The sequence below is a fragment of the Chiloscyllium plagiosum genome, chromosome 11, assembly GCF_004010195.1.
Source record: "Chiloscyllium plagiosum isolate BGI_BamShark_2017 chromosome 11, ASM401019v2, whole genome shotgun sequence".
Taxonomy (NCBI): domain Eukaryota; kingdom Metazoa; phylum Chordata; class Chondrichthyes; order Orectolobiformes; family Hemiscylliidae; genus Chiloscyllium; species Chiloscyllium plagiosum.
The window spans coordinates 87834584-87860711 of record NC_057720.1 but is presented as its reverse complement, the minus strand read 5'-3'; the positions used below and the strand labels follow the sequence as shown (position 1 = coordinate 87860711).

Genomic DNA, 26128 nt, shown 5'->3' with positions numbered 1-26128 from the left:
CAATGATAGGGTTGCAAGAAAGAGAGAACACCTCCATATTGAAATATCTCTGCAGAAATTACTGGAAATCACATAGGTCCCCTCATGATGGAGTGGAATGTTCTCTCACTGGTACAATGCCCGATGGCCTGCTGCAGTGGCTGTCAATCAGCCAACCGTTTGAACTGTGTGGCTGCCTCTATTGTGGGTGCAGTTCCCACCCTTGGGGATATCTTTGTTATGAGGAACATGATGAGCTTACTTCCCAATTGGACATTACTGTTCGTCATGGCCTGTCTCGAGAGAGACAGCCCGCTATGTCTCCCCTGCATAAGCATGACCCCTCCTAATTTTGATTTGGAGTTGTGTAAGCAGAAACTGAGAAGGCTACACATTTGAGTAACGTAAGGTTAGGGAGATGTTGGCTCATACACCTCATCTGCACAACCCTGTTCAATTCCCAGCAAAAGGTTTGGCTGGGAAATGTCCCAATAGCCACCAGCAGGAACTTGTGAATTGGTCCCCAACATTGTTTATTGGAAAACCACTTGCCTGCATTGAAGAGGAGACTGAACGTGAACTCAAAACTGGGAGTTGTTTGTCAACTTTGAGAACTTCTTTGGCTTCTCTGTGTGACATTGTGCTTATTTACAAGAGAGTGGATGAATCGGAACAACTGGGAGAGAGAAATCACAGGAGAAAAGTGAGGGGTGATCATGATGTATTATCAAATGAACTAAAGCACAGAATACTTGGGACAGTAAATGAGGTAACTGCTGTAGCTAATTAAGATTGTTAATAGCTATTTAATCACTCTTTCTTGTATCTTAAGAACAAGAAAGGTGGAAAACCGAAAGTGAGTTAACTTTTATCCGAGTATCATGAAAGAGGGCGCAGGGTGAGAATGTAAAACATGTGAAGTTAAATTTGCTAACCCTAACCCTATCCAACTTGGAATTGTCATTTGCGAGAGTCACACACAGGCATGCTTGAATCATATTTTTGTCACCGCCTTTGTAAAAATCGCATAAAGGGAGCTGAAGTAAACAAAATTTGGAGATGCTGGTGTTGGACTGGGGTGTGCAAAGTTAAATATCACATAACACCAGGTCATAGTCAAACAGGTTTAATTGGAAGCACTGGCATTTGGAGTGCTGCTCCTTCATCAGGAGCAAAATGATCATATAAACTATTCAATTTGGTTTTCTTTACAAACAATATTTTTCATCCATATTTTCTCCCTTTTGAAGCATGTGTCTCAGATTAAAAGATTTTGGTAACTCTGTCTTCATTCTGAGTATAAACAATTAAAATTCTAACCAGAACTAACAAAGTAAGGACCCAAAACACTTCAGCTGGCTTTCTATGTTCTGCTCTCCATAAACCTGAGGTTGTATACAACTCTGCTGTCCATGTCTAAATTTTCACTAAATTTCATTCAGCCATTGCCCTGTGCTTGCTACTGTCTACTAATTTATGATTATCCAACCTCAGTTTTTTTTTAAAAAGCCTCATTCTTGTTTTCACATTGTCCCATGGCTTTGCCTTTCCTAACTTTAAAATCTCCTCAGCACTCCAAGATTCCTGTGTTCCCCTGACTGTGCCCTCTTCACCGTTTCACCTTTTGAAACTTCTAGCCACTATGACACGAAACTCTGCAAATTCCTCCATCTATCTTTCTGCATCTCTTCCTGCTTTGATTTTTAAGACCCTCCTGAAAAGCTAACTCCTGACCAAGCTTTTGGTCACCTGCCCTAATAAATTGTGTGGTTCGGTGTCAAAATATTGGTTGATAGCACTCCTGGAGTATTTTGCTACATTAAAAATGATGTAGAAATATGTTGTGTATACCTCCTGTATAGATAAAAACAAAATACTTGCGGAGGCTGGAAATCAGAAATAAAAACCAGAAATTGCTGGAGAAACTCCACAGGTTTGGCAGTATCTGTGGAGAGAGAAGCCGAGTTAACATTTCTAATCCAATCTGACTTCTCTTCAGAATTCAATTCTGTCTTACTGTTTCTGTCTGTGCAAATACTGTTAGACCTTTTGAGTTTCTGCCTTCAATATAAATGTTTAAAAGTCATCATTTTTTATTTGCGATTGGCACGATGGGTGAAATTTTAACTCATTTATGACACTTCCAATAAAGCGTATTGCAAGGTGGACCCAAATTGAGTGATTTTAGCCAATTTATTTTAATATTAAACTTTATTGATTTGTTTGTTTGATTTTCACAATGATTGATGTAATGGCCAACTATCCCTTCTCAACCTAGTTATAGTGTGTATGGAACTGACTAACTCTGATTTCAAGAGCTCAGCCCTCATGTGCCTCATTTCAAATACATTTAAACTGATCCTACAAACTTCACTTTATCCTATTTTTACTTTTGTTATGACATGATGGTGAACCCCTCTGTTACTTAAACCAAGTATCCAGAAAAACTCACCTCACCTTGTAATCTGTTAAAATATGAATGACAAAGAACTCCCCAAATGCCACTGTTTAAAGAAAATAACATCATTTCATTCTTTCATTCTAAAAGTGAAAATTAAACAACAACTATTCACAACTCCAAGTCCCCCTTCCTCTTAACTGCTTATTACCTGTCTCCAACTCTATAACAATATACTGTTCCAATAAAACTTATTAAAATTACATCAACTTAATTTCAAAACCACACAGTGGCTGTCATCTTTGGTGTCTTTCTTCTTCCAGTTGAAGATCTCCCTGGGTTGTCTTCTTTCTTTTTACTGTGAAGATGTTTCATTTGTAAAGGTTCCTTTGATAGAGAGTTTCCTAATTTCTTGGCTCTTGATGGCAGTTGCTCTGGCTGATTTTCAAAATGCCTGCCTTTTTATATCCCCAGCATTGGACCATCTTATTGGTTCCATGTTGGCAAAACAATAAAGTCAAACTCGAATGGGTTTTAGTATCCTGGGGTATAATTTAAACTGATTTTTAAATTTGAGTTGTTGTCAAAACAACAACCAGCTCAGGTATCTATTTCATAGGCAAATGTTATATATTTTCAATTTTTCGGTACATTCTGAGACTGTTCTTGTAAGCTGTCAGTGCAGAACACTCTCCTAAAGATACAGTACACGCCTTCAACATCATAACACTTTGCATTATATTTGTATTTTTCACTCCTTAATGAATTCCTTTGTGGCAAAAATGCTTGTTTTTGACAGACGGATAATCATTATCTAAAATTCTACAAACAAACTCCATGGGCAGAGTCTTATAAGCAACTGAATAATGGGATCTGTGCCAGGATGTGTGATACAATCAGTTGACATTGAGATTATATTACTATGGTTGCCCTCTTTGCTAAGGATTCCAGGGAACAGTGTGTTCTCAATTGACCGTCTTTACCTATTGTTAAACATCTTTTGGGTTGCAATCTTACCAAATGTCCTATACTAACTAGCTATTGGGAAAACTAGACAGAAATCAGAACAGGTGCTCTGTGAGTTCTGCTTGTTGTTTCATGTTACAACTTGTTTGTATTAGGTCTGGTTCTCATTTGAATTCACCTGACATCATGTAACTTTTTTTTGTTTTATAATATTCTCTCTCTTTATTCAGAAAGCTCTGGTTCAGTTCCCTCCCTTTCCCTACTATTGGGATATGCCTAGTCAGTACCTCAAGTGCCTCTTTCTTCTAGATCATCCTCAGGTTTTTGCGATCAGCCTTTGCTTCCATTTCATCCTGGCGACATGATCATTCATCCCGATGACTTAGCCCTCTTCCGATTGCTTTTCCCTGTGGATGTTTGGAATCTACCGAGATGATAATCACTGTCCCAGAAACGCTAGCTCCACTTGGCAATTTTTCACTGGATCCAGCAATTTCTCTCTCTTAGTTGGACTGAGAAATTACTGGTAAAGAAATTTCTACTCATCTATTCCAGAAATTACTTCTTCTCTTTCTCCCCCCACCCCTTACCTCCTGAACATTATCCTATTCATTTTTTGGTAAATTGAAGTTCCCCAACATCATCACTGTATAGTTCTTGCACATCTCTGCAACTTTCCTGCAGATTTGCTCCTCTTGACTCTCTCTCAATATTTGGAGGTCACTCAAGTACTCTTAGTCCAATAATTGTTCCCTTTTTTATTGCTCAACTGAATTGAAGTACATCCGCTATTACATAGATACAATGTCCTCCTTAATTTGTACTGCCACCACCTCTCCCTACCTTTCCTTTGTGTCTATGAATCATAAATGTTGACTAAAAATCATAAAAATTAGTCTCAACATCCCAACAATCTGAAGTACTGCCTTTTGCACCTTATCTCAAGCCAGGCGTTGACCTTCCCATAAAGATAAAGATTTGTATTTACACTTCCCTTTACACTTTACAATGAATAGTGATTTATTGTCACTTGTGTTAATGAAAATATTTATGAAAGTGTGAGATACATTTTGAAGTGTTGTCACTGTTGGAAATTGGAAATACAATAGCCAGTATGCACCCAACACACTTCCACAAATAGCAATGTGTTAATGACCAGAGAGTAAGATTTTTTTTTGTAAGCACCTGCTTCATAACTGCACAGGAGTATCAGCTTTGATTCCAGTACTCAAACCCTGGAGTGTGTTGTGAACCCAGAATCTTGAGACGCTGAGATGTTCCAAATTCAACCACAGCAGATGCATCTTTTCTAAGCTTGATAGCTAATGGTGCTGGGGTGACCCAGAAATTATTACTTCATGGTGTGATTTTTTTTTAACCTTTCTCTCGATATCCTTGGAGCCTGACAGTAAGACTTGTCCTCTCTAAGTTGTTGACAGTGACTTGTATGATAACTTCTGACTCACTCATTTCCAGATGCAGAATATTGTGCATGCTCTCTGTGGTGCCCTTCATCCTGTGTGTGTGAAACAAGATGATAACCACTGAAAGACTTGCCAATTTATGTAACTAGGGCATCTCTGAGAATAGCTACAGTGCTGTGCTGTGCTGTGCTGTTCTGTGCTGTGCAGTCCCCTGCCCATTGTTCCAAAGGTCTTTACTGTATACCTTGAAGACTTGATAATTCTGATGAGATTAGCACCTACCCCAAAGTTTCCTGTACTTCCTGCCGTTTCTGAATGATGACCCATCTACTCTCCATACCTCCCTTCTCCTGCACAGTGGCCAGCTGTCGTAATATACGATCCAGGAGACACTCAGCCTCACTTACTCTTCGCTGTTTCACCAATTGGGAAACCATGACCATGTGATCAAATAACTGGAGACACTATCTAAATGGATAGTTTCCCCCAAGAAGGTGTTGAAGTTCCAACGTGGTACAGGAGCTGTAAGCAAAAGGCCTCTGTTCCAGATAACTGATCTGAAACAAAATCTGCTCCCTCTTTAAGAATTTAGTTAGTTTAAGCTATTCATTTTAAATAATGTCCCCAGACTTCAATTGTCACTACCTCTCAGTCTCTCTGTTGGACCTTTTTTTTTATTTTATAAAGTACCCAATCAGCATCTCATTGCTCATTTAAACAATCCTTAGAATGGAGTCTCTGCAATATATTTGATATGGACCATCCTTCCTTTGTAATTTATTAATGTTACCTGCAAATGGCTTGATGGTAAAAGCATAATTAAAGATCTCTCAGAATTTATCCCTTGTGGTTACTCAATGTGATAAACTGTACAGTCAGCTGGGGAAGACAATTTTCCACACCTTTAAACAGAGAATTCCGAGAAGTTTCCATTCCTAGTTAAACCAATCAGACCAGAATAATATGCTTAATATACTATATTATTTTGTACTTAATTTCTTGGTTTATTGTACCATTTCTTGCTGTTGAGTGCCCCTTGCAGGTGGACACCACTTTACCACTGCAGGTACTGGCAAATTTTCCATTCGCATAGCCAATTCTTTATTCGCTTTCACTGCAGCTGGAGAGAATATTCTGCTGTGAAGAAAAAGCAGAAAGCTGTGTCACATCATTTTGCACAGGAAAACACTAAATCTGAAAACTAACTGAAATACTTGAGAGATTGTGGGTTTGAGGAAATGTACAGGGATTCTTGACGTTCTCATCCCATTCAGTTGGTTGAGACTCTTAACTGTTCTACAGACAAGCATTCTGATAAGTTGGGGGGGGGGGGGTGGTGGGGGTAGTGGTTGCGGCTTAATTGTCTTTATCTTTCTTTTTGTTACTTCTTAAGACTGCATTGTGCATCTGACAGAATACTAATGAACCCAATACCAGAACATTGCTCATGACCAGGACAATCCCTGCTTGAAAGACCCTCAAATATGAATGCTCAAAGGTTTTAAATAGAATTGTTAAAAGGTTCAGGTTGAAAAATCTCCAAAGAGCTTGTTTTAAAGAAAAAGTTGAAAGAAATTGAATACTCAAGTTAAAGCCTTGGCTGGGATGCTCCAGGAACTGCTCTCCCACGCATCCCCTCCCATTCTAGCTTTTCCAAATATGACGGATCTGTCATGCAGTGGAAGTCCCCAAAAAGCAAACTATCAAAAGAATTTCCTGAAGGACAGGAAGACGCATGTCTACTGCATGCGCAGAGATTTTGTTTGCATGAATGGTTTGGGTTGAATTATAATTGAGACAATTAGAGTGCTTCTTGAGTTAAATGAATAAATGAATCAACATTTTATTTATGTTGATTGTTATTTCATAGATCGCTCACTCAATTCCCACACCAGCTGAGATCACCATGAAAGTCCCATCTTCTCAATCTCTCCCCTCACCTCAGGGGTGGTGACCCTAAAGTTAGCCTATCACCTGTGGACTGAAAACAGAGCAGCTCTATGGTCTTTTGGGACTGTGGCGACTTTACCTTGATATCGTCTTTAACTGTATTAATATTAAACAGATAATGATAAGGATCAATCAACTATTATTAAATCCACACTTTGATTTATCTTGGTCACAAACCTTTAGCTGAATGTGCAACCTATTTAATCGGTGCCCCATCCATCAACTTAAATATTTCTCCTCCAACACAGTGGCAGCAGTGAGGACTAGCAGCAAGATGCGCTACAGCAACTCATCAAACCTTTGAATTCTAACACTGAGGGCAACAGGTAGATGAGAACACCACTGTCTGTGAGGTCCCCTTCAAATCACACACCACCCTGACTTGCAAGTGTACTGTTTTTATTGTACTGTCATGATGCCAAATGCCTTAAACTCCCATTTGCAGATGTTCAAGAAGCCAGCTCACCACCACCTTTCCAAGAACAATACTGGCCATACTGGCCTTGATGATAATGTTTACTTCCCATGAAAATGTCCTGCTGTTGAATGGCAGGTGACCAATTAGTTGCTGCATAATTTACTTTGAGCAACGCTTTCTCCCCAGCCTTACCACTGCAGGCTAAAGTTTTACAGCTTAATTTACCAAGAAGCTTGCTCCTGAACCTCACCCGGTTAACCTTCCAGGTAATGTGTCTGTCTATGTCATAGAAACATAACCATGTTTTGCTGTTGGACACTGTGGTCAAATTGCTTGCAGGTCATCATCCTCTGGTTTTACACATGAAGGCTGGTTCCACCGCTATATGTCCAGGGCCCTGGGGTGCACTGGGTTGACTGGCCCCCACTAGTGTAAGCTGTGTGCTGATTGTTATCTATAGCATTCAAACGGCTGCAAAATTGTCAAAATGCATTGAATTGGTGAGTAACAATACTCTATTTGCACCTTGAACCAGGTACTTGGCATCAGAAGCTATTGGATAGATGCTCTTGGAGCTGCCTTTTTATATGTAATTTCAAGCCAGATCTTAAGTATTATTGGTGAAATGCACTCGATACATTTGTTGGATTATAGTTTTCCGGAGTTAGTGCTCTTTGGTGCCAAAGAGGGCATTTAAAATCATGCAATACCTTTGTGTTTACATACTCATATGTGTAAACCCTAAATGTCAAGAATTCATCAGCTCTAAACCATTTCTCCTCTCACTTGAAGATGCAGAATTTAAAATAAGTATTCTGACCAGATCAGTTTGATATGGAAGGACTCCTGGTTGGGTAACAGTTCACACAGAGACAATGGATTCAAAGTGGCTGTGGAAGAGCTTTGTATGGTTTTATTTTCCAGTTTGTCTTAGATTAGGTATGTCTATACTGTATTTACTGTTTGTTTTAATATCTGTTGGCTAACTTCGCATGTTCCTTGTTTTTTTCTAAATAATCTTTTTGGTTTATTTTGTAACGGAAGTCATTTAATCCCAAGTGAACACTTTATATTTTAATTTCAGATCTCCAGCAGCAACAGTACTTTGCATTTGTACAATGCCTTTGTAACAACTGTCAGAATTACTTTGAGATAATTCACGTCATTAATTACGTTATCATGACATACAAGAATTGTCATAGCTGTTGTACTGTATGCACGACAAGACTTAGAAGCAATATGCTGAGTGATCTTTGTTTGCTTCCTGTTGAGTTCCCTTACTGTCTCAATCTCCATTTGCTTGTTGATGACATTGCAAGTCAGCTTTAGACATGGTTCAATGAAGAATGTTCACCATGAGTCTCTTGCTATTGTGTCACAAAATTTTTGAAGTCCATCTGAACCACTAGGATAAGCTGATGGAGTGGGTTAATATTTCATCAGAAAGATCAGACCTTTCATGGTCCAAAGATCCAAATGTACAGTACAATAATGGATTATCAAATCCGATTAGGAAATCAATTACTGGTGCAGGTCTAATGGACCAAAGGGCTTTCTCTGTACTGTAGACCTCCTTGACTCTAAGTCCTGGAAGAATGCACTGGAGCATAATGAGGCAAGCAGATATTGGCTCATACAAAACATGAATGTTGACATCATCCTCGGACAATCTCGAGATTACCACTTCTCCAGTTTTGAATGGATTTACCAAAACTCTGTAAAATCGAAACTAGATATTCAAAGTCTGTTCTTCACATAGCTTTGCTATGAGTTTTTTTTATCATCTACAAAAGAACCCTCAAAATCATATCCATAGTTTTGCAGTGACTGAGCTACTTTTCTGTCTGAGCTTGTTTTTACTCGAATCCATCTTCATTAGTCAATGACATTTGTGATGCCAATGCTGACTGGGAATTAGTAGTGAATTAATTAGTTGTAAACTGTGAACACTGCTTTTTTTTAACCTCCAATCTAACAGGGTTAAAATACAGGAAATGGACACTGCAGAAAGGTTGGTAAGGAAAAAGAGTATTAAGTGGAATTTGCATGTATGTTGTTTGGATCATTGCATTCGATATACTGTATATGGATATCACTAACTACAACATGGTGTTTTATTGCTGTTCTCTAAGATAAATCAATGAAGCTACTGCAAATACATCAGTTTATTTAAATGCGATTATCTTAAAAATGACATCAAATGACTATAATCTATATTGAAGAATTTGCGCGCCTACCCCCCACACACACACACACACTCCAGATACCCAATGTAAATAGAGTGATAACAACGCTGTGCTTTGGTATCCTGGGGATTTGAGAATTTGTTTTTGCTGTCGTGCTTTCTGTTATTTAAATAAAGTTCATTATAGCAAAGTGTTTTTTTTTTCATTTGAAATAAATTGAGGAATAACTGGCTTTTAATTTTTATTCTTACATAGTCCCTGGCCATACACAATGTTTCAGCGTGGTTTTGATCTGGTGATGGGAGAACAGCCATCAGACAGAATTTTCAGGTAAACGCATTCTTTATGTATTAATACCTAACGTGTTTGTTAACCGCTCTCTTGCAAATGCAAATATCTAGCATGTAACAATTAAACAAACCAATGATACCTCATGCTTCCCTTTGTCAAATGAGCCTACCTATGTTTCAGAAGATTCTGAATAGGCAAGATTTTAAATCATTCCCTGTGTGAGCTCATTTTCTCTGTCAGTGAAAGATGTTCATATCACTGCTAAGTACACACCTGTTGGGTTTAATTTCACAGTCAGCAGCCAGGAATTGCTCATCATGAACTTTGTCAAAGATTAGATTACTTACAGTGTGGAAACAGGCCCTTCGGCCCAACAAATCCACACTGACCCGCTGAAGCGCATCCCACCCAGACCCATACCCCTACATTTACCCCTTCACCTAACACTACGGGCAACTTAGCATGGGCAATTCACCTAACCTGTACATTTTTGGAATGTGGGAGGAAACCGGAGCACCCGGAGGAAACCCATGCAGACACTGGGAGAACGTGCAAACTCCACACAGTCAGTCGCCTGAGGTGGGAATTGAACCCGGGTCTCTGGTGCTGTGAGGCAGCAGTGCTAGCCACTGTGCCACTGTGCCACCCAAATTTAGCCTTCAAAGGCCTAATGATTTTTGGGGCACAGATTTCCCCTTTGCTGACCGTAGTTTAGATTTGGCACCGAGTCAAGGGAATCCCCGGGCATCTGGCACTAGTGATGTCATCAAGCAGTGCAACAACCAATCATATTACCAGATTGTCAACCAGGAAGTGTAAAACACAGAATTATTTCACTTTGAAAGGTGGTGAAATGGATCAATGTATATTTGATTGTGATTGAAGCTAAAATGTGTTCATCTTTTGAAAAGAAATTTGTGCAGTTTTGTGTAACAGAGACATTTCACATTCAGCAAATATAATGTTTGCGAGTTTTGAGAAAATTTGTCGCTCAGGTTGAGGTTCTGGATGTAAGTTTGCTCGCTGAGCTGGAAGGTTCATTTTCAGACGTTTCATCACCATACAGGTAACATCCTCAGTGAGCCTCCAGATGAAGCATTGCTGATGATTCCTGCTTTCCTGCTTCACAGGAAATGGTGTCACCAACCCAAAGAACCCAAGCATATAAATAGAAAGCAGGAATCCCCAGCAATGCTTCATCGGAGGCTCACTGAAGATGTTACCTAGTATGGTGACAAAACATCTGAAAATGAACCTTCCATCTCAGCGAGCCAACCTACATTCTATATAATGTTTCTTTTTATTATTGAGCTCGCAGCTCTGACAGACAGGGAGGGTGGCAGACCCAGTAATTGCCACCGGGGAAATCCTGCTGTTTGTTCATGTGGGCTTCATATGGTTTTGGTCATGGTGATGGGACTACCTAGTTTCTTGGAAAACTTAGCTCAAATCATAACAGTGAAAGTTCTCCTCAGTTCAGTAATTCCTACTATGCACTCTGGTGATGCCTCGACTGTGCATCTCTGAAATGCAGAGAATCACTGCTGACAACTTTTGAATTAATGCGTTCAGTTGCACATCTTCAGACCCCAAAAGATACTGTCAGTTTCAGGAGAGTAATGAAGACAAACACTGATTGATGACCGCACTTGTGACCAGCCCATCTCCAGGACGACATTCTAATAACAAATAAGCCTTGAATAAACTTTTCTTGTACTTACAAGCAATGCCAGTTGCAAAGAAATGTGTCCACATTGCTGTCACAAAATAATCGATGAGCCCTGTTGTGCAATAAAATAACTAAATCTGTTGGTTTAGCAACGAGTCAATCTATTTCTCTTCAAAATGGTCCCTCTATCTATGAAATTATAGTCTGTCTTTGTTATCAGATGACAATAAACTAATCTGTGTTTGTTAGTATCAAACTCTTTTAACACCTCTGTTATCACGTTCAAATTATAAATGCTTTACTCCCAAATGGTCTAATCTGTGATCATCAGTTTTGTTTATGACATAGCTTTGATTTGATTATCCTTTTGTAACAAAAGCTCTGCCATTTAATGCTTATGTGGATCATTCCTTTTAGCCTAAGGTGTATGATAAGTTTTACAACATACACTTCGACACACGTTACCATCATTGTATCTCCCATCAAATCTACGGCCATGACTATGTAATTTCCTTTCAAATTACTTTAGCTGTACAATGTTGAGTTCAATTTGATCCTTTTTCTAATAACTTGGGTTGCCTAAGATTCTGTCCTCTCTCCCTGCCAACATCTTTTCAAATATGAATTGCATCCTTCACTCTCTACACACTCCTATTTATTATTTTCTTAATAATTTTATTGAATGCTTGCCCCAGTAACCTTATTTACACACTAAAGTTATACATCAGAACATTGTTTTAGCATGGAAAAATAAAGCACAAGGTGGGGTCAGGGACAACATTTTTCATTTAATAAAAAAACAAAGGCGTGCAAATGCTGGAAATTAGAAACAGAAACTGAAATTGCTGAAGGAAAGAAAACTTAGCAAGTCAGGCAGCAACTGTAGAAAGAAAACAGAATTAATGTTGCAGGTCAGGTGACCCTTCAGAACTGAAGTCCTGCAGAAGACTCACTGGACCTGAAACATTGTTCAGGTTCTTGTTTAAGCTTCTTGAGCTCCTTATCATTGGATGGACTCTGCTCCTCTTGCTGAAGTCTCCTGCAAAGGTGCTGCATTTGTTAGTTCGACATTGGCCAGGCCCCTTGTCTCATCAAATCATTAATCACCATCCAAGGTAGTTTACATCCCTTTTTCTGACTCTGTTTTGGTTCCTGTCTGGCCGTTTGGGAGTTCTTGTGATACACTGGGTGGCAACTCAACTTCTGAAACAGAAGCTCTCAGTTCGGGTTCCCCGAGAATTGATGGCCCAAATAATTGGTGGCAAATAGGCTGATTTTCAACCTGCAGATCCTTACACCATGTACTAGCCCTTCCTGAAGAAGGGCTTATGCCCGAAACGTCGATTCTCCTGCTCCTTGGATGCTGCCTGACCTGCTGCGCTTTTCCAGCAACACGTTTTCAGCTCTGATCTCCAGCATCTGCAGTCCTCACTTTCTCCACCATGTACTAGTGCCAGGCAGTAAAAATGGGAGTAATTTCTTGTTAGATGTGTGATTGTAAGCAAGTTGGAGCCTCTGCCATCACTATCCATAAAGACAGATTACAGCATACTTACAAGAGTACACACTTACAAGAGACAGCTACCTGATGAAAGAGCAGGGCTTCGAAAGTTAGCGCTTCCAAACAAACCAGTTTGACTGTAACCTGGTGTTGTGTAATTTTTAACTTTGTCCACCCCAGTCCAACACTGGCACCTCCTCATCGAGCGTACAGACTGTCACAGCAACTTGGACTTCCTGAATGATTTGTAACACACAGCCATGTATTTGCATTTGTCATTTCACTTGGTTTATCAAGAGCTTATCCAATCGAAAGCCTTTTCTGAAAGCTCTTCCTTCCTAAATGGATGATTGTATTTCCCTGCAAGAGGAATTACTGGTGAGTCACCACACTCTGTTTGAGCTTTGCCTTGTCCTCTTGTTCACAACGATGGGTCAAAATAAATATCAAATTTGCACTATTTGATGACTTTGGTCTCAAAGTTCAGAATTGAGAGATACAATAAAACTCAAATTAAATCACTATTGCTTTAAGAAATGACAATAAAAAGATATGCTGCTTGTGAGAGTGGAATAAATCGGTTTCCAACTGTTCTATTAGCAGTTTATTTCCATTACTCCATACTCCAGTTTACTGCTTGGCTGTTTTCCACACCCATCTTTATCTCAGTTTAAGTTTGCAGTGAGGTTGCCAGTTCAAATATGCTGTTAAAATCTAAATTGTCTTTCTGGGTTTTTGTTCACAATTCTGTTCGTTAGCAAAGGATTAGAATGAATTGCTATTCCATTAGCATGGTGCTACCATGGTGCCATGAGAGCCGGCAAAGGTTTACATTGATTTGGTATTGTCTATGGGTATTGACAGGGCAAAGCTTAGCATGGAGGATATGAAGGACCATTGGGGTGCTCAGGGAGCATGAGTAGCATGAGCTGGCTTTGTTGGAGAGTGTGTAGGGTTAAGGGGTCAGCGTTAGAGGACCATATATTTTCGGAAATAACTGAAATGTAGTCATATTGGACCGGAGCAAGCCTTTTGAACAGCAGCCCCTGACACTCACTGCCTCCAGTGCCCACTTGTGATGAGACCCCAGAACAGTAGGAATGATTCCATTCCACCCATGTCAAAGGGCAAAGATCATGCCATTTAGGTGAGATCCTCCCCAAGATAGTTCAATGACAGGGGAGATTGCGGGAGATTGAACAGATTTCATAGACTTGTCACGAGTGAGTACACTTTCTCCATCGATTTGAGATTCTCAAGTTACAATTCAAGACCCTACAATAGACTAGATATATTTGCTTTGCCCCACCCCCTCCCCATGATCACCATGAGAATCGATCACATCCCACACTGTCTACCAGCAAAATTTGAAACATAGACAGAAGTTTAGTATTACCGTCCCTTTTTAGGGTCCATAAATGCATTCTAGCTCCACGCAATCCAACTTTAAAATTCTGTTCGTCATGGAGCATGAATTTAAGACTAGCATTTGCCTTCACAAGGCAGAGCACACCAATGATGTCTATTGCAACTCTATTGGTGTACCTTGACCAATCTGACACAGTGAAGGAATTAATAGCCAGCTGTCTACAATGATGATGGGAGAAAGTAGCCAATCTTACAGGAACAATGGTCTCTTGTGCAAGGCACTGCTCATTTAAGCAGGAACCTGGTGGCCTTCACGGCCACCAAGGCAGAAAGGAGAAAATTGAAACAGATGTAAGTTGTCTGTACAGTCCTTGAATGGATTATTTTAGCGTTACAAGGTTCCTGGACAGGAGTTGAACTTTCTGGAAATTTCAAGAAGAAACATGAGTGTTTTGAAAACTTTGGCAGCATAACCTTGGAACAACCTTCACAGAAACAGGACCTGAGCTTGGTGTTCAGGAAAGAAGGACAGACCCAGCTCAGTGACTGAAGCCTAGCCAGATCTCTCAGTGCAGGTAGTACCTGAGTCATAGTAGTGAGTCTGAGGCAGCTTAGTTTATCACCTGATGTGATTTGACACTGTAGTGTCAAACTGACTGATAGACAAAGATGCTTGGGAGGTGCTGGTGTTGGACTGGGGTGTACAAAGTTAGAAATCACACAACACCAGGTTATAGTCCAACAGGTTTATTTGGAAGCACTAGCTTTCAGAGCACCGCCCCTTCATCAGTTGGCTCTGGAGTATAAGATTGTAGGGCACAGCTTTTATAGCAAAAGTTTACAGAGTGATGTAACTGAAATTGAATATTGAAAAAGATCTGGATTGTTTGTTAAGTCTCTCATCTTTTAGAATGGGCATGTTGGTTTCAGTTCTTTCTTATGTTAATTCAAAACTTTCTTAAAGTTACATTCTCAAGTGAACTTTAACAATAGGTGCCATGTTGGCCCAGAAAATGCATTGAAGGTGTGAGGGGTCCTGTGTGAGGCTGTCTGTGTCTCAATGTTCAGACTGACCCTAATCTAAAAAAGGGATTTACAGAATCTTACATGGGTTTAAGCAAAATAAAATGTAATTCTGCAAGTACAAATTCACCCCACAAACTTATGTGGGTGGGTATATGTGTGTGTGGGAGGGTGTGTGTGAGTGTAAAGGGGTATATATCTGTGAAAGTGTGCTCATGAGTGTGTGGGAGTCTGTGTGAGCTTATGAGAGAGAGAGAGAGTGTGTGTGTGTGTGGTGCAGTGGGGTCATCTGTAGTGTGACATGAACCTAAGGTCCCAGTTGAGACCATCCCCATGGGTACTGAACTTGGCTATCAGCTTTTGTTTGGTCACTTTGCATTGTTGCCTGTCCTGAAGTCCACCTTTATTAGATTAGATTAGATTACCTACAGTGTGGAAACAGGCCCTTCGGCCCAACAACTCCACACTAACCCTACGAAGAGCAACCCACCCAGACCCATTTCCCTACATTTACCCCTTCACCTAACACTACGGGCACTTTAGCATGGCCAATTCACCTAACCTGCACCTTTTTGGACTGTGGGAGGAAACCATAGCACCCGGAAGATACTCACGCAGACACTGAGAGAGTGTGCAAACTCCACACAGACAGTTGCCTGAGGCGGGAATTGAACCTGGGTCTCTGGTGCTGTGAGGCAGCAGTGCTAACCACTGTGCCACTGTGCTGCCCACCTTGGAAGATGGTCACCCAATGGTCCGAGGTCAAATGTTTCAGATCACTGAAGCGTTCTCTGACTGGGAGGGAATATTTCTGTCTGTAGATTGTTGTGTGGTGTCCATTCATCCGTTGCTGTAGCCTCTGCTCGGTCTCACCAATGTACCATGCCTCAGGGCATCTTTGCCTGCAGTGTATGAGATAGAAAATGTTGGCCGAGTCACATGAGTACTTGCCACGCACGTGGTGGGAGGTGTCTCCACGCGCAAGAAGCACATTGCAGCCATAGTCCAGGCTGGAATCAGTGTTCACTGGCATTAATCCAGAGAAGGTAAGTGACAACACTATTGGTTGTTATGGTTCCTAACAAGACCATCAAATTATCTTAGGGTCTGATTAAGTAACCAGTAACCTCTCCTGTTAAAAGGAAAGGAGTTTTGAAATCTTATTAATTACTGAGAGGATCGACAAAAAATTCCATACTTCTTAAACAAGCAAGAATAAACTTTAGCGTACAAGGTTAGAAAAATGAAATAATCTGCAATATAGATAGTTTATATTCTAAGATCCAAAATTGACATGAAATGAATATAGATTTCCAGAAAAACAGTGGTTGAACACCTCATAGAGCTGATTAAATAGTACATGCAGTCATGAGAGATCCATGGATTTCTTTGCAACTTATCCAGACGTTGAGAAAACGGTGGCTCGCTATACTAAATTAAAAGTTTGCCTCCTTCATTATAGATTGCAATTCTTCAATATTCCAGTTTTGAAGATGTCCTCTCAGATCACCTGAAAAATTCTCAATAACTGGGCATGATGGGCTGAAAGGTCTCTTTCTATGCGTACAAATTCTATGACTCTTTGACAGTTGAGTTGACAATGATCTCATTAAATGATGGAGCAGAAGCGATGGACTGAATGCCCTGCTTCTGGTCCTTTGTCTTTTAGTCTCTTGGTCTCGTGCACAAGAATGGATGCTGAGACAAACTCAAAAGAGCAATCCGAAGGTTTCTTACAAAATCTCCTTCGACACATTGTATGAGGTTTGCTGAGGCAGAGCAGTAAGGACTTTGTCTGTTCACTCAATGCACAGCATTTGCTGATACGATCTTCACTGCTTTTGCAAATATATGAACGTACAAATTCAGAGCAAAAGTAAACCAACTGGCTCCTCAAACCTGTCCACTAATCAATAAAATCATAACTGATCTGATTTAGCCTCCACTCTATTTCCTGATAACCTTTTACTCCCTTGTTATTTATAGCAAGCTAATTCAAGTTTGTATGAATTTAGTGGACAGTATAGCTCAAAAGTGCTGAATTAAGTTGGAATTGGCCGCCTACTTCAGTTTTTAGCTCAACCTTTGGCCTTGTATGAGCCATCAACATCCACAGAGGGGTACTCTGACAGATGGTTGAGAAAAAGGTAATGAAATCTTGCAGTCTGATCGTCAGCGAAGAAATGCAAGTCTGTCACTCAACCACAATTTCAACGCGTGCCCAATATGAAGTGTAGCACTGCAGTACCTAGGCAATCAGTCACTCATTGCACAAGCTGAAAGAGTCCTGTTAAACACTTAAATTTGTCTGAAATCAGACGTACTTTTAAAATGATAAGTGGAGAGGATTAAGGTAATTAAGGCAATGACATTTTAATGAGGTGCTAAGAGCTTATTGACTTGTCTGAGATAGCTGGTTTGCCTTAATACATTGTATGTGCCACCTTTGTAATTGTCATCTGTGCTGAGGAAAAATGATTATTGTTAATTGCTCAGTATGGATAGTCACTTGCCATGGACATGAATACAGAGGAATCTCGATTATCCCGAAGGATACGAGCGGGGGTAGTATTTCGTTCGGTTAATTGAATTCTGGATAATCGAATGCCTGATAACATAGTTTAGCTGAGCATCGAGACCTTGTGATCTTGCCGGATAATCCAATATTCGGATAATCGAATGCTGGATAATCGAGGTTCCTCTGTCATGTAAGTGGTGAGATCTATGCAAAGTGCCTGCAATGGAAAGCATTACCTTACCCTGTTGTTCAATCCAAAATTCATTGATTTATTCAACTGAAGAGGAACGATAAGGTTAGGGTGGCACAGTGGCTCAGTGGTTAACACTGCTGCCTCAGCACCAGGAACCCAGGTTGGATTCCAGCCCCGGGCAACTATCTGTGTGGAGTTTGCGTATTCTCCCCATGTCTGCGTGGGTTTCATCCAGGTGCTCCGGTTTGCTCCCAGAATCCAAAGATGTGCAGGATAAGTGGACTGGCCATGCTAAATTATCATAGTGTCCAGGGATGTGCAGGCTAGATGGGTTAGCCATGGGAAATGTATGGTGACCCTCAGGTTAAACCACCACACAGTCATCTTTCTCCAATGAGAGAGCAGCCCTGTGGTCTAGTCGGCTATGGTGATTTTACCTTTTAAAGTGAAACTGGGAGCAGGCAGATCCTGATGAACGGAACTGGTTAGGTTGGTGGGGCAGTACAAATTGATTTCAGTCTGGGGAAGTACAAGGTAATGTATTTGGTAAGACTAACAATGCAGGGAAATGCACAATAAGTTGTCGAGTACAGAGAAATAAAGGGCAAGTTACCATAAGCCCACTCTCTCATGAGAGTGCAATGACTGGTGGTGGTTTAGTCTGAGGGGTCACCACAACTTAGTCAAAAGGTAAAGGTTGAGAAAGAAAGTGCTTCATGCTCAGCCAGTGCAGAAACCAACCGTGGTGTTGACAGTACTATGGACTGCAAACCAGCTATTGAGTCAACTGAGCCCTGAGTGAAAAATGAAGAGGAGCAGCTTGGAGTGAATGCCAAACGGGACAATTGCAGATAAAGTGGCCCAGAAAGCAAACCTTTATTGGCCATGCCATAAAATATGAGTTCAGACATGTTTTGCTTGAACTGGATAAAATATAGTTAGGTTCACTGCATGAGTGGAAAGGTGTGAGCGAGGTGTTAGAGGTTGTACATGGACCAGAACATTTTAATTCTGAGGTACCTTGGACCACACTTCAACATCAGAGCAGGAGCAAGCCATGCAGCTCATTAAGCTGACTTCAGTGTGATTACAGCTGATCACCTAATTCCTTGTCTTTTCCATATCTTTTGAGAAATCTGTCAGTCACTACATTAAACACACTCAGTGACTTAGCTTGTTAAAAATGTACAACATTTTCAGGGATCTGGATGCAATGATGGGTGGCCCTATTCCAGTTCATTCAAGACTCCTTGGTGAGGGAGCATGTGTCTTGTGCTCCCATGGGGAATTTGTGGAAAATGTATTCATCCAGAAGGCATGTGGGAGGATAGGAAACCTGGAAAGTCTCAAAACATTGGAAGAAAAAAATGCTTAATACTCACTGAAAAAGGTCTAACCTGCAAGATTGTGGACTAAGAGCAGGAATGTAGGATTACTGTGGATGACTACTCACTTGCCAATGTGGAAGAGAAACATTTCACTCCTTACTTCCATGCTCATATCATTTGATGAACTTCTCATATTTTTCGACACTTCTTGTCTAGCCTGAGTTGATAACACATTTAACTACCGTGAAATCAAGCAATAATTTCTTGTTACAAATATATCCATAAACTCCAAAAACATTTTGAGCGACTTTAATTATAGCACACAACACCAGGTTATAGTCCAAAGGGGTTTATTTGGAAGCACTAGCTTTCGGAGCGCTGCTCCTTCGTCAGGTGGTTGTGGAGCATACAACCACCTGATGAAGAAGCAGCGCTCCGAAAGCTAGTGCTTCCAAATAAACCCGTTGGACTATAACCTGGTGTTGTGTGATTTTTAACTTTGTCCACCTCAGTCCAACGCTGGCATCTCCAAATCTTAATTATAGTAGTGATGCCATCTGGCGAGGAGCATTGAGATTTGATAGATTTGTCCCAGTTTTAACCATGTCAGCTTTATTATTGTCACTGCTGCCACCTAGTGATTAGACTGATGATAGTCTGGGCTGAAATTTGCCACTTGGATCATTATTAGTGCTGTTCTTTATTAGTCACCAGGAGCATACTTTAGTCATTGTCTGTTATATTCCAAATATTGATCGAGAACCAGCAGAATGTGTCAACAGAAGGTTTCCAAGTTTACTTCTCACTCAGACAGGTAATAAAGTGACCTTGAATTAAGCACAGCACTCTGCTGGTAAGTTTCTGCAATCTTGGAGTCAAAACCTGGAGATCAGGGGGTTGGTGAGCAATATTGTGCTCCTATTCCTGGAATTTTGTTTGAAATCCAGCTGAGACTGTTGGGGAGGGGAAGAAAAACCATGCATTCTCTATCTGCTAGTGACGAGTATTCTGTGATATGATCTCAAGCATTCCACACACAAAGCCTAAGTCTACTGACCTGTGAAACAAATCTATGTCTGTTCTACACAAATAATGCTCTCACACTCTGACATGCCGCAGGTGGATACTGTGGGAAATGAAAGCGGGTCGTTGTGGACTTGTTGGGCCAAAGGGCCTGTTTCCACACTGTATCTAATCTAAAAAAAAACAACTTACAAGGATACTAAACCTAGTCAATTTTGATGATTGTCAGTTTACAAACTGCTTTTGTAGTACAGTCTCTTGACCCATTAATGCCAGATCACTCTAGTTTAACGAGTTCTTGCTGAAGAGCTGGCTACACTCATGAAGAAAAGAGAAAGTAGGATTCTCTGAGTATGAGTTTCGTGTTGGCTGTTCAGCCACTCCGCTGCCCTTGGTAAAACATTTCCTTTTTCTTAGTCTTGACAATTTTAAGTTTTCGTCCTCGTGTGCACTTTTTCTCAGTCAGTCATGGTCTGTGCTGGTACATTGAAGGTGATGATGAATTTTGTCACTTGCATATGCCTTCATCGAGAGAGAATTCAAGATGAAGAAAATGGTCCATAATTTCCATGTTCTCACTGTTGACCTTATTCATCAGAGGTAGATGTTGTGCTCCTGGGAACTGATTAGAAAAGGACTCTCTAATTTTCTGGGTGTTTAGTGAAAGGGCAATTTTCTGATATGTCAAGGAGAAGGAGCCAGCATTGACTTGGACCTCCATTTCTGAGTGAGTGCACACATTAGAATCATCTGCATGCTGAAGTTGCTGTGGGCTTAACTATAAGTTTGGAAACCAGGACAATCTACAACAGTCACCTCAAAGCACTGCACGAATACCACAACTGGTGACTTTGCAAGTTCTTACAAATGTGGTAGCAAGAAAGACAGTAGTACAGTATCTTCCGCTCCTAAGTCTACATGCCTAGGATCGAGGTCCTAATCACCTAAAACCAGCTTCTTACAACCCCAAAGGTCTGACTTGGGGAATCTGTGTGACTTAATACAGGATATTGTTATGTATGTATTTTAAATTGAAGGACTTCCCATTATTGTTCAATAAATAGTTAAACTATGCAATGAGATTTGCTTTTATGGTTCACATTTTCTGGCATTCCTTTGGAGTGAAACAATTTTGGGTATCCTACAGCTCCTCTCCTGTAGTGAGATAAATTACATCCAAAGCCATCACTGAGAGTTCCGTTAGAGTTCATTAACAATTATTGTGAGCTGCATTTCAAACCAACCAACATATTTTAATGAATGTTAACATTGGCAGTAAGCATAGACAATGCTCAAGGCTTTTAAAAAATGAAAAGAACTCCCAAGCTGTCAGAGCAACACGCTGACTTAGCAATTTGACGCATTATAAAGTCCTTAAAATCTCTTTGAAATTCTTCAATTGATTATGGGTTAAGTTATACACTGTGCAATTTACATAATGTACTCAAGAACAAGCAAGTGATTTATATTTAGATTATGACTTTTACGCAAGAATTTATGGTAAGTGATTGTTTGGCAAAGGAATACCACATTTCTCAGTTCCGTTTTGTGAATCCTAATTAGCAACTCAATGAATGTGAACTGGGGAGAGTTTCAGGCCAATTAATTCCTAACCCTAGATTTGCTAATTGGTCACAGTGGAATATTATGAATTAAGATATGTATTAGCACACTTATAATAAATGTCATTACAATCAACTCTTAACCTAACATTTTATAAAAAAGCAATAGTTGAACTTCTTGGAAATTGATTGTACTTTTAAAAATAACACAAATGTCGACATACCTGACTGGAACAGCATTTATTGCCTATTCCTAACTACCCTTGAGAAGGTGCTGGTGAGATGCCTTCCTGAAACACTGGACAAGTAGATGTCAGTGCTGCTAAGGAATTCTTTTTTATATTCAAATTTTATTCATCTGTTATTCTGAGCATGTTACACATAGAATATAGAAACTGAAATGCATTTATATGCATCCTTCATTTCATAGTTTTTGGAAAATTATAAGTTTGAGTAGTTACTCCAGTTACTATTTAGATCAGTGATTATTTGTTCAAAAGGAATCACTTGTATTCCAATTGTATGCAATATTGTTACATTTTCAAATGGGCCAGGTTTGCATTTCCATAATTATATCCACCATTTGAATCATCTCTTTAATCATGCTCATTTTAAAATGGTTAACTTCATACAGCATCTTTACATAGAACATAGAAAAGTACAGCACAGAACAGGCCCTTCAGCCCACAATGTTGTGCCGAGGATTAGTCCTAATCTAAAATAAAATAACCTAACCTATGCATCCCTCCATTCACTGCTGTCCAATTGTATGTCCAGCAGTCACTTAACTGTCCCTAATGACTCTGCTTTTGCCACCACCGCTGGCAACGCATTCCATGCATTCACATCTCTCTGCGTAAATAACCTACCCTTCATCTCCTCTATACCTTCCTCCTAACACCTTAAAACTATGACCCTTCATGGCCATCAATCCTGCCCTGGGGAAAAGTCTCTGGCTATCAACTTTATCTCTGCCTCTCATTACCTTGTACACCTCGATCAGGTCACCTTTCTTCTTCCTCATTCACGGCTCATTCATAAAATCAGGAGGTATGGGATACAGAGAGATTTGGCTCTCTGGATTCAGAATTGGTTGGCTGACAGAAAGCTGAGAGTGATTTTAGATGGAAAGTATTCTACCTGGAGGTCAGTGGTGAGTGGTGTCCCACAGTGCTCTGATCTTGATCCTCTGCTCTTTTAGTTTTTAGAAATGTCTTGGATGAGGAGGTTGAGGGGTGGATTAGTAAATTTGCAGATGACACAAAGGTTGGAGGTGCCGTTGATAGTATCGAGGGCTGTTGCAGGCTGCAGCGTGACATTGACAAGATGCAGCGGTGGGCTGAGAAATGGCAGATGGAGTTCAACCTGGATAAATGCAAAGTGATGCATTTTGGAAGGGCGAACTTGAATGCTGAATATAGGATTAAGGACAAGATTCTTGGCAGTTTGGAAGAAAAATGAGATCTTGTTGTTCAAGTGCATCGATCCCTCAAAGTGCCGCCCAGGTAGATAGGGTTGTCAAGAAAGCATTTAGTGTTTTGGCTTTTATTAACAGGGGATTGACTTTAAGAGCCGCAAGGTTTTGCTGCAGCTCTACAAAACCAAGGTGAGACCACACTTGGAATATTGTGTCCAGTTCTGGTCACCCTATAATAGGAAAGATGTGGAGGCTTTGGAGAGGTGGCAAAGAAAGTTTAGCAGGATGCTGCCTGGACTGGTGGGCTTGTCTTATGAAGAGAAGTTGACCTATTCCAATTTTCCATCGAAGCCTCTTGCGTTTTATCTGAACGTCACATATCCTCTTTAAACTGTTTAGTATCGTTATTCATGTGACTGCTGGTGTTAATAGGCTGTTCCACGGTAGTATGTTAAATCAGGGTTAATCTGGTTTTCACCGACATGAACAAATCCACACTTTTTTGGCAGGAATAAGAGTTGGGATCAATTTTCCCCTTCCTGACATTGGAGGTGTTAAGCCAAGCAACAGTGGTCCACTGGCACATGGTTAAGATTAGGCAGCATCTAGGGAACAGGAGAATCGACGTTTCGGGCATTAGGGCTAATGCCTGAAACGTCGATTCTCCTGTTCCCTAGATGCTGCCTGACCTGCTGCGCTTTTCCAGCAACACATTTCCATCTCTGATCTCCAGCATCTGCAGACCTCACTTTCTCCACATGGTTAACATTAGCCAATTTAGTAGAGGCTGGCATTTAAAACTATGGCTTGAACTGCACAGCTCGACCACTTGCTGCACAAGTACTGTCAAACATCAGGGAAGCTTCTACTTATTTTTTTTCATGTGACATAGATGCCACTGGTCAGCATTTAGTGCCTGCTTCTATTTGCCCTTGAGAAGGTGGTGATGAGCTGCCTATTTGGACTGCAGCACACTTGGAATATAGGTACACCCCAGCATGCCCTTCAGGAGGGAATGCCAGGATTTTGAAACTACAACAGGAAAGGGATGGTGATATAGTTTCAGGCCAGGATGGTTGTAGCAAGAATGAATGCAAGGTGCTGCACAATATATTTCAGCATGGAATGCACAGAGTTTGCAGTGCAGAATGCAAGGTGCTGCACAGGCTATTGTGGTGCAGAATGCAACATGCTGCACGGGGTATTGTGGTGCAGAATGCAATGAGCTGCTTGGGGTATTGCGGTGCAGAATGCAGGTGCTGTACAGGGTATTATAGTGTGGAATGCAAGTTGCTGCTTGGGGCATTGCAGTGTAGAATGCTAGTTACTGCGGTGCGGAATGCAAGGTGCTGCACAGGGTACTTTGGCACGTATAGAAAAAAGACCTTTATTTTGAAAATAATCTGACTAATGTTTTAAAGACAGAATTGAGTCAATACGCTATTATGCTTTCAGTTAAGTAATTTAAAAGGAATTACTGTCATTTGCATATGAAATTAATATGATTTTTGAATAGGCCACTGAGGCAATTTTACTCTAATATCATGTTCAATCTTAGCTATTTAATGTGATTACATTTGATAAATTTGGATGTTATTTAATACACTTTAATATTTTTAAATTACACGGTAGTCAGTGTGATTGATGTATGTAACGAAGCAAGGTGGATAGAGAATCCATTGTTACACCTTGTCAGGAACAATTATATGGATAAAAGCAACCATTTAAAATTCACTGAAAGTCCACTACACATTTCATATCAAAGGAAGCAGTGGCATAGGCAATGGTTCCAACAGGACTGGTTGTGAGAACAGTTCTCAAAACAGATGGCACTGCTTTGAAATCTGAATGCTGCTGATTATCCAAGTTGAATGATAAGTCAGTGATACATCAGGCTTGGGCAATCTAAGCCAGGTCGTTCAGCATTCTCTCAGATTTGAGGAAGAGTACATTCCCTGCATGAATGTGAAGTATTATGCAGAAATTAATCTCTCTTCAAAAAACTGCAGGCACTAATATATAAAGTCCACTCTGTTGACAATTTTTAATATTTGACTGGGAACTGTTGCATAGGTTAGTGTTTCAGTGCTGTACTGCAAGACGGTACTGTTTCAGAGTTGCTCCTTGATACAGCTATTTGGCAGGGGTTTTGTGGACCTGGTAAATGCTTTTTTTTTAAACATTTGTTAAATGAGCTAACGGGTCAGAAATGACTCAGAGTTTAATGTGGACACAGTTCACAATATTACAAATCACACTGAGTCGCTTGGTGATTTGTTCCTCACTGTTGCTGGTTAATAATCCTGGAATTCTCTCCCTCATGGTATTGTGGGTCTACCAACAACCCACGGACTGCAGCATATCGAGAAGGACACTCACCAGCACCTTCTCGAGGACGGGCAATAAATGTTGGCCGAGACAGCGATGCCCACGTTCCCACAAGTGGGTGAATTTAAAAAAGAGACTTCATCACATCAGGTGAGGCATCTCAAAAGTTCTTCCTGCAACCAACACTTAGTACAGCCATGGTCACTGTGAATCACAACAAACTCCACCAGCTCCCACATCATGCAGAAACAACAAATCACCTGACCCTCCATCACATGAACATATAGAAAAGCCTGGCTCCCAAATGGACTGGAGCCCGAATCCCACTCAGACTGATTTAAGATGCCTCCCCTGATGTGAAGAAGTCGTGAATATTGCTGTCAGTTTCTGAAGTGTCAAAGTTCTCGACCAAAAGATTTCAATTTAGAAATGGGCTACAATTCCAGTCAACTGTGCTATTAGTCAGCTGCCAGTACACATTGAAAGGCTCCTTACCACTTGCTGCCATCTGACAGGGTTGGGAATGTGGGGGAGTATTATATTTTATTTTGATGACAAGAAGCTGATTATGTGCCTTTGTTCATCC

At 40.5% G+C, this 26128-nt stretch overlaps 1 protein-coding gene across 3 annotated transcripts in view; it reads left to right on the top strand.

The window, feature by feature from the left end:
* The window catches only part of astn1 (astrotactin 1), a 2190072-nt gene that overhangs the window by 1089613 nt on the left and 1074331 nt on the right, over window positions 1-26128 (top strand). For all 3 annotated transcript variants that reach the window (XM_043700015.1, XM_043700017.1, XM_043700018.1), the window contains one exon: window positions 9577-9651. In XM_043700015.1, coding sequence (XP_043555950.1) covers window positions 9577-9651 — 75 coding nt within the window. The remainder of the gene's footprint in view (window positions 1-9576; window positions 9652-26128) is intronic.